At 49.5% G+C, this 8933-nt stretch overlaps 1 protein-coding gene across 2 annotated transcripts; it reads right to left on the bottom strand.

Annotated features, from left to right (window-relative positions):
- Positions 1-70: 70 nt before the first annotated feature.
- TRPT1 (tRNA phosphotransferase 1) lies at positions 71-8806 on the bottom strand. 2 transcript variants are annotated; one of them, XM_079958421.1, is made up of 7 exons: positions 6055-7326; positions 5471-5552; positions 4324-4493; positions 3643-3817; positions 2499-2555; positions 1572-1682; positions 71-578 (listed from the first exon to the last, which is right to left on the bottom strand). In XM_079958421.1, exons 1-7 carry the CDS (start codon positions 6145-6147, stop codon positions 517-519), a joined length of 750 nt encoding a protein of 249 aa, XP_079814547.1. In that variant the 5' UTR covers positions 6148-7326; the 3' UTR covers positions 71-516. The 2 variants fall into 2 exon arrangements, with proteins under 2 accessions (XP_079814547.1, XP_079814546.1); XM_079958420.1 differs by lacking the exon at positions 71-578 and having other exon boundaries at positions 587-1682; positions 6055-8806.
- Between the last annotated feature and the right edge of the window lie 127 nt (positions 8807-8933).

The following is an 8933-nucleotide window of genomic DNA, read 5'->3' as shown; positions in this document are numbered from 1 at the left end:
ATTGTCCTTTCCCCACATTTTCCCACAATGTCTTGTTTTGTCTCCGTGAAATAAACATATCATCTCACTGTTCACCTGAAAAACAATATCTGCCTCATTTATGGGTAGTCTATCCTTGGTTTTTCTCTTTTGTTTTGTTCTGTTTCTTGCTTTCCAGGTGGATGATGAGAATAATTCATTCTGCTCTCTGTGTTCAGATTTGAGTACTGATGCTTACGCTGCCAAAACAGCACCACCCAGACATAATGGAGAGGTAGCAGCAGGCTGGAGAAAAGCCAAAAAAAGCAAAAAATAAAATAAAATTGCCAACAAGGAAAAGGGATGCCAAAGAAGTACAATGGAAATAGAAAAGCAGAAATTGCTACAGTTCCTCTGTGGTCTGGCATGGAAATCAGTTGCGCGAATACAATCAGTATTTTGTTCACATCATCACTTCAAACAATATGTAATCAGTTGCTTTTCTTTTTAAGTGTTTGCATAAGGGCTTTACATTGAAATGAATGTAAGTGACATAAATTACGTAGAGGTAGATGCATCCAGTGGCTCAGGATCAGGACAGTTGAGGGACAACACACACCCTGGGGGACAAAAAAAGCACATGGTGTGACTCCCCATAAAAGCATTGAGCGCCCATTATAGAGATTGCAGCCTCCACTCCTGATTTTTAGTTGCAAGGCATGTTGCAGGAACATGAAACAAAAGTGGTCCTGAGGATGTACAAAGGCAATTGGGCTTAGTAGCTATAGTGCTAGGGACATCCAGATTCAATCCCAGCCATGAAGTTCACTGGGGGATTTTTGGCCAGTCATGTTCATTTGTGTTCTCTCTCTCTCTCTCAGGCTGACCTATGTCACAAGATTGTGAAGACAAGAGTGGGCGAGGGGAGAGAACGATGCATGCTGCCCTGAGCTACTTGGGGAAGGGTGGGAATCTTCTCCAATTTTGTATCTGCTTAGGGTTGTTGTCATGCAACTGTTTGCTTGGCTGCCAACAGGTGGTGCTGTAGCCTGCAGAGTGATGCTAGCCTTCCAAGAGCTGCTGGCCCATCGCAGCTGCATTGGAGGCCCAAACAAGCTGCGGCAGAACAGTCACAACAGGCCACAGCGGCTCCTCAGAAACCATCCTACTCTGGTGCTGCCACCGCCACTGCCCACCTCAGCAGCAGAGTGCAGGAATTTGGAATTTTGACAGATGGACAGGGCAACCCCCTTGACAATCTTGTGAGATAGCAACTATGTCATGCACAAGTACTTGCGATTGCCAGGGCTTCCAGGGAGGTTTGGATTGGCAAGGGTTGTGGGTTTAGAGAACAACATGTGCAGGACTCTGGTTGTGACCTCAGCCCAGAAAGGCAGCACTGCAGGGCTTGTGGGTTAGATCAAGCTGGACCTTGAAGTGCTAATTCAATGCAGCTGCAACTAAATCCTTCACGAGATTTGTGTAAAATTCATTCATTCTCCCCCAAGCCCACCCAGCACGCCTCAAAAGTTCTGGGTTTTGCAGCAGCGTGAATGACAAGCTGCCCAAGCACTCCCGGGCCAGAGTGGCAAGAGGCAGGCTGCCCAACTCACGCCTAGGCTTGAGCTGTAGGGCCTCCATGAAGTAGCAGGGGAGCAGCAGCCCATTGGCATCGCCAGGAGTGAGGATCACTTCATTAGCCGAGCGGTAAAACTTGATTCCATCTGCAGAGAAGACATTTCACAGGTGTGAGACAGTTCAGCCCAGAACCACTTCCTCACCCTGCCCTATAGCGTGGTGCGAGATGAATGACAGGCAAGTCTGGAGTCCATTCCAGAGAGGGCTTTGCTGGCTGGGACGAAGGCCCCCTACGATTTAGGATGCTTGGATTCCATTCATTTATTCAAGGTAGTTTTATACCACTTGTTGGATAAAAAAAAGGGGGCACCCAGAGCAGCAAACTTGCTTACAATGATAAAGAGCAAGATTGTAAGCCTGAGGGCAAGTGCAGCTACACTTTCGCTGTATGATGGGTGGCAGCCAGGCTGGTCTCCCCCTTCCCATGTCATTCATCCTAGCAAGCAGTGAGATCAGTCTCCCAGTGTCCCTGGCCCCAGTGTGACACCCTTCAGCAACCCAGTCCCGTTTCTTAACAACAAAGTGTTATGACAAGAACAGCCAGCACGGCAGCAGACTACGGGGCTATGGGAAATGTCAGTTAACTAATTGCTTCTCTAAAGGACAGTGTTCATCTGATGAGGAGGGTGCCCACTGGGTCTCTGTGTGAGGTCAGCAGTGGTCCCTCCCAGGGAGCTGCCCTATGGTGCCAGCCCCATTACAAACCCTCCTTTTGAGCAGGCGGCAAGCAAAGGGGTGGGGGATTGTGTTAGAGGGTTGCTTGTCCTATTCCTCCTTTGACCTACAGGAGAGGTAGGGGAATCTGCAGCTCCCATCAGCCCCACCAGGCTGGCCAACGGGCATGGATGCTTGGAGCCAGAGTCTAGCACCATAGGGAGAGAATGCGTACAACCCACACTTACCGGCCAGAGCCCTGGCGACATCAATGACTATAGCCACGTCACAGTTGCTTCTCATTCCTAGAAAGGAAAAACAACACATTTAAGGGCCTCTGTTATCCACTCCCATCATGTCTCTTTACTGGAGACAGTCCCTCTTTTTCTGATCTTTGCCGCAGAGCTACAATTCTCAGAATGGTTAAACAATCAATCTTTTTTCCTGGGGGGCGCTCTGGGAATTGGAGCTCTGTGAGCGGAACGGGGCTTCTAGCAGCATGCAACAGCTATAACAAACTGTTCGACAGTGGAATTTGCTGCCAAGGTGTGTGGTGGAGTCTCCTTCTTTGGAGGTCTTTAAGCAGAGGCTTGACAACCTTATGTCAGGAGTGCTCTGATGGTGTTTCCTGCTTGGCAGGGGGTTGGACTCGATGGCCCTTGTGGTCTCTTCCAACTCTATGATTCTATGATTCTATGAAACCACATTTCCCAGAATTCTTTGGGAGAAGCCGTGACTGTTGAAAGCGGTGCAGTACAGTGGTACCTCGGGTTACATACGCTTCAGGTTGCATACGCTTCAGGTTACACACTCTGCTAACCCAGAAATAGTGCTTCAGGTTAAGAACTTTGCTTCAGGATAAGAACAGAAACCGGGCTCCGGCGGCGCAGCAGCAGCAGGAGGCCCCATTAGCTAAAGTGGTGCTTCAGGTTAAGAACAGTTTCAGGTTAAGTACGGACCTCCGGAACGAATTAAGTACTTAACCCGAGGTACTTAATTTTTTATGGAAGCCGCCCAGAGTGGCTGGGGAAACCCAGCCAGATGGGCGGGGTACAAATAATAAATTATTATTATACCACTGTACTGCTTTAAATGTGTAGTACAAATGAGTTCTAGGATGCAGGCCAAATCCAAAGGCCTGGCAGACCTGATGTGGCTTGTGGGTCAGAGCTTCCCCACTGCTGGTTAGACAATATTGTTCCGGATTGACCAATGGTCTGGTGTGGTTTAAGGGAGCTTCCTGGGCAGAGAAGTCCCCCAACCCAACCGGCCAGAGAAGGTCCTTAGGCAAAAATCTCAATTCACAGCCAGGTATTTTTCTTTCTCTACTTTGGGATGGGAGTTGGGGCACTGCAGGCCACAGATTTGCAACACGAGGAACAGTATGCTCACCACTCCGGACAGCTCCATCCCCCGGCAACCCTGGCGCTAAATGGATGTGCGTCCTTCCCATCCGTGAGAGGCCACTGCGGCGAATTCCTGGCCAGTGGCGCAGATAGGTGCCATGGGCCACAACCTCTGGGAAATCCCGTAGGTCCAGGAGTGGTATCAACTCCAGTTCAGACACCTGGTGTGTTCATGGAACATTAATGGTCAGTTTATGAGGTTTTACCTGAGGGAGCCCACATACTTTCAAGTTTGCTGCCATAAGGAAGGGGCTAGCGGTGAGCCCTTTTCAGCCCAGGGGCCACATTCCTTTTAGGGCAACCTTCTGGGGGCCACATGCCAGTGATGGGCTGGGTTAGAGGTGAAAGTGAGCAGAGCAACAAATATAAATTATATCCTGGCATGGTAGGCTAGTTCCTATGCACCCTTACAAACACCCCTCTATATTCAGGAACTCAATAGTTCACAGGCACATTCCAATCAGGCAAAAACATTCAAAAATATAAAACAGGGCTGTCTAAAGTTTCAAGGGCCAGATACAGAGGCCTGGAAGGCCCAAGGTTCCTCACTCCACAACTCATAATGGCTAGAAACTCAGGCTAATACCACATTGGCATTTAGCATGCAATTGGAGCTCATTCCCGTTTTTGTTCCCATATATGACAACTCCTTCACCCTTTTCCCCACCTGCAGCGAGTGCCCTTGATTGGCACGGATCTGGAGCTGCCCGCTGGAAGGGTGGGGGCGTAGAGCAAAGCGCTGCTTTTCATTTGTCTCCACAATGCGCTGCACGTCTTCCAGGGTCCAAGCCTTAAATTGTGGCAGATGAAGAACCTCCGCCACATCCACGAAGCCATCTGCAGTTTGGGAAGAACAAAACGTTTAAGAACTCCCTTCTTTGACAGCGCTGTCAAGCCAGCTAGCTGGACTGAGGTGAGAAAAGCATGGCTAAAAATGTAGAAAGCTTTTAAATAAATTCCCCACAACGTTACTAGTGAGAATGGAGCATAACGGAGCAACAGGTGCAATTTTAATTCAGGGCGGTGCCAAATGCTATAGCAGCTCAAGAAACCAAAGGTAAATCCATTTTTAAAAGTTTAATTCAAGAGTGGGTAACCTCAGGCCCAGGGCCTGAATGTGGCCCTGCAGGTCTTTCTATGTGGCCCTCAGAACTCTCCCCAGGCCACCCCCGCCTCTCTCTTTTTGGGGCTGACTGAAATGTGTCCTTGAACTCTGATAATGCCTCTCGCTTGTCTGGATAGAAGACAGAAAATAGTGGTGGGGTTGAGTGTATGTGTAGAAATGTGTAGAGCCCCATGTACAAGAGCAAAATGTGCATTTATTGCTCCGCCCACATGTGCCTCTGGCCCCGCCCACCATTGGCATGTGGCCCTCGGAAGGTTTCCCAAAAGGAAAAGCGGCCCTTGGGATGAACCAGATTCCCCACTCCAGATTTAATTAAATTCTCTTCCCCTGCAACTTGACTCTACTGCTCAGTTAACCTGTGCTCTGCAGGGAAATCATCACAAAAATTTCTTCCCTGCTCAGAGGGCCAGGGTTTGTCCCAAATTGATTCCAGCCTGGCTGGTGAGTGGGTGGGTGGTTCATCTGAACAGGGCTTTGGGCAAGGTTTTCTTTAGAAGCTGCTCCACCAATAAATGGCTTCCAGTTTTTTTAAAAAATGACACATTTGAGGGTTGCCAGCTTTTCCTTTTGGCAGGGTTCTTCTGCCTTTAACTGTCCTGTGGCTGGCAGAACAGGAGCAGGTGAAGGTTTTTTTTCTTTTCTTTTTCCCAGGCAGTGTTGTGGGGAGTGGAAGGGCAGGAACACTCACCAAGCCCCATCTGTAGCCCCAACTTCTCTGCCCCATGGCGCAGCACATAAGAAAGAGCCTTGGAGAGGCGAATACCTGCATCCTGAAACAAAGTTTGGAGACAAACAGTGAGAGGGCGCGTATTCAATTTTTTTTTTTACATTTTATGCTCCCAATTTTCTGCAGAGAGCACAAGGAAACATACATTGTGCGGATTCCCCCAACAACCCAGTAAAGTGAATTTCATGGTTGAGGAAGGAATTGTTCCTGGGTCTCCTCAGCCCTAGCCTGGGGCAGGCGGGAACCAATACTGTGCCCTGCAGATGCTGTTGGCCTCAGACACTGTTGCAGGCTGCAGTTATAGGAGAGATGGAGGGCAGGGCCAATCCTGTCCTCCAGAGACCCTCCTTTTCCAGGGCTGGAGTATCTTAAAAAGTTGGCACAGGTGCAAAAAATTCACTAGAGGTTGCAAGGAAATGGGAGAAGTTGCCAGTCTTAGAATTCTCCCTTCTAAGCAGCTCTTTCATTTTATTTTTTAAAAGGAGTACAGGAAAATGGTATCCTCCCAAGATGGGCTACAACTAACAAGGCTATTGTATTTTTACCTGATCTCTGTGACTCCTCCGGTTTCCGTGTTTTCTGCCTCTTCTGGGAGGATTTTGCAGACGCTCCCCAGCATCTGCTGCTTCTCCATCCATAATGATGATGACTCAAAAATCCAGAAACCCCACGGGTAGTTGGCTGGGGGCGTTGAAACTACTGTACCTGTTTCCAAAATCCTTATTTCCCCATGCCAGTTACTTACTGCAGCTTTCCCAGTTTTCTCTCTTCTCCCCTGTCTTTCCCAGGACTCCACTTCGGATCTCAACACCGCCTCCCTCCCCAGTTCCCCAAACGACACGCTCCCGAAGTGCGAGCGGCGCTCAGGAGGAAACCTTGACGTCCTTAAGAGTCAGCGAGCACGACGGACCGCACAGACTTCTGGGAGTTGTAGTTCCTACTCCCCACCTAAAAGCTGTTACTTATATGGTCTCTTTTTCTACAGGCAAGAGACGCAGCTCAGTGGTAGAGCATCTGTTTTGCATGCGGCAGGTCCCAGGTTCAATCCCTGGCAATTCCCTGTCTGAAACGCTGCCAGCCAGTGCAGGCGATGTGGGAGCAAGATGGACCAAGGGGTCGGACTTGGTATAAGGCAGCTTAGAATTGTAGAGTTGGAAGGGACCCCGAGGGTCATCTAGTCCAACCCCCTGCAAAGCAGGAATCTTGCCCACAGCCATCCCTGGGTGGGCTTGAACTACTAACCTTCTGGTTTTAACAGCCAGATGCACTGACCCATCCCACCACTGCCAGGTGTTTACCATCACCTCCTTGACCCTAGCGGCATGCTCCTCTACTTGCTGCCATCTTTGTCCTGCTCAACTTTTTTGGGGTAGCTCAGGGGCGAGTGGAGGAGTGCGCTGCCATTCATGGGCGTACCATCAGGGTCAAGGCACAGGAGGTGGCAAACTTGCTGGCAACAGTGAGCGCCTGGCAGTGGTGAGGGCCGAGGTGGGGCAGGCACAGGGGGTTTTGCCTCCAGCAGCAAAACATCCCTGGGCGCAGTCTGAAGTGTCTTCAAGGGCAGTCCCACGCACAACACTTTACAGTAATCCATCCTGGAAGTTATCAGAGCATGGAGTCCTGTGGCCAAGTCACACGAACCAGCCATAGTTTGGAAACAGTCCCTCGAGCCTCTGAGGCCACCTGAGCTTCAAGTGACACTGTCGGATCCAGGAGCACTCCCAAGCTACTGAAAGTTGCAATAAAGAACTGTTTTTGTAAGATTTCACTTCTCCAATGAGATTGTAGTGTGTGTGTGTGCGCGCGCGTGTGCACTTGTGTGCAATGAGTAAGCATGCACAACTCAGTCCAGGAATAAAGGTGCTGGGCAACCATGAGGTGGCACTGTCCACCTTCCTTTTGAGGCTCCTTTTGTGTGCTTTATCCTGCTTTTTACTACTGGCCTATGGAAGGTCATTCCAAGGGTAAAGGAGCCCAAGACTGTGGGGGGGGGGGGAGCTCGTTTGCAGGGGGATGCCAACAAAGTGGAAGAAACTTTACCAGCTGCTGGGTATGCATGTGCACTTTTCTGCTGTTCGATCTGCTAAAAGCCAATGATCATTTTCTTCCTTTCAATGGGTTTTCATTCATTAATCAATATTAATTAATTTGCTCTCCTGTCTGTGTAGCTTTTTCCTTTTGTCATAAATTAATGCCCAAGTTTGATCAACTTGTGGGAAGCAGCTGTGGTGTTGGCGTCTCTTTGTGAAATGAAGCTGCTGCCATGATTGGTTGCCACAGGCCCGGCAGGGGGGGATCTGGGGGTGCCACCGCCCCTCTTCCAAATGAGCTTCCTTTCCTGTGAGACTGCAGGGGGCTGGTGTTGTGCCAACCCTCCTTGCTCTGAGTTGCTCTGGCACTGTGCCACCTTTTCAATTTTTAAAGGTGAGCTGGGCCTTTTCTGTGTATTCTACTACTGCACTGCCACCATAGGTAATTTTTTATCTGAACAAGTCAACAACCCTCACGTAGCCAAGGAAGAGGCATGTGGCAAAATACAACTGATTTATGAAAGAAAGCTGAATGAGGACTTCCAGATGCCTGAGTTCACAAGTATATAGTTTCAAATGTCCGAGTATCTTATCTGTCCCTTTATTACAGTTCTAACCATGGCTATTATTCTATTCTTATGCCACTCATCTAACCAACCCTGCTTCACATCCACCCCCAGCTCTTCCCTCTCTGATCTCCAGGCTCTAACTGACTCTCAACCGACTCCCTCCCAGCATTCAAACCACTCTTCAAACTCTCAGCCAATCATTGCTCACCATTCACTCTGGTGGAGGACACACTGTGTTCTTTCTGAGATAGTCTGTCCACCTTTGGTCTGCACCCTGCACTCAGCTCTCCCCTGTGGCTCCCAGAAGACGTCTGCAGGCAACAGGATCCACAACCCGGGAAACAGCTTCCACTGTTCGGCTAAACCAGGCAAAGGTAGCTGATGGGTCTCAACTTTAGCACATTGACTAATACGGGGTCCAACAGTCAAGCAGGCGGTTTCTGCACATGCTGTAGAGGGAAGTGAGGGCTGGATGGGTCTCGCCAACAGGGGACGGTGAGCCTCTTTGGAGCAAACTCCTCTAAGGGGCAGTTTTCTTCTGAGAGCCTCCCCTTTCCCAAAGGGAGAGGGGGCTTTGGGGGTCTCATTGTGTGTGAGGAGTCTGTGTGTCCAGCAAGCGAGGGGGAAAATATTGCGATGAGTGGAGTGTGTTGGATGGGGTGCAGCAGGCTGGGGTGGGTATTACCATGGTCTTAGTGGCAATGATTTTGGGGGGAGGGGGTCTCTCCTAGGTGTCCCCAAGTCCAACTGTTGTCAACCTAGCAGGTCAGGCCTCTTATTTACTCCATAACCTGGATTTTATGCATATTATCAGGCAGGGATGGT

Source organism: Podarcis cretensis, assembly GCF_951804945.1.
Source record: "Podarcis cretensis genome assembly, chromosome: 16".
NCBI classification, from domain to species: domain Eukaryota; kingdom Metazoa; phylum Chordata; class Lepidosauria; order Squamata; family Lacertidae; genus Podarcis; species Podarcis cretensis.
Note: the sequence above shows the minus strand (reverse complement) of the source record. Positions and strands in the feature narration are given on the sequence as shown.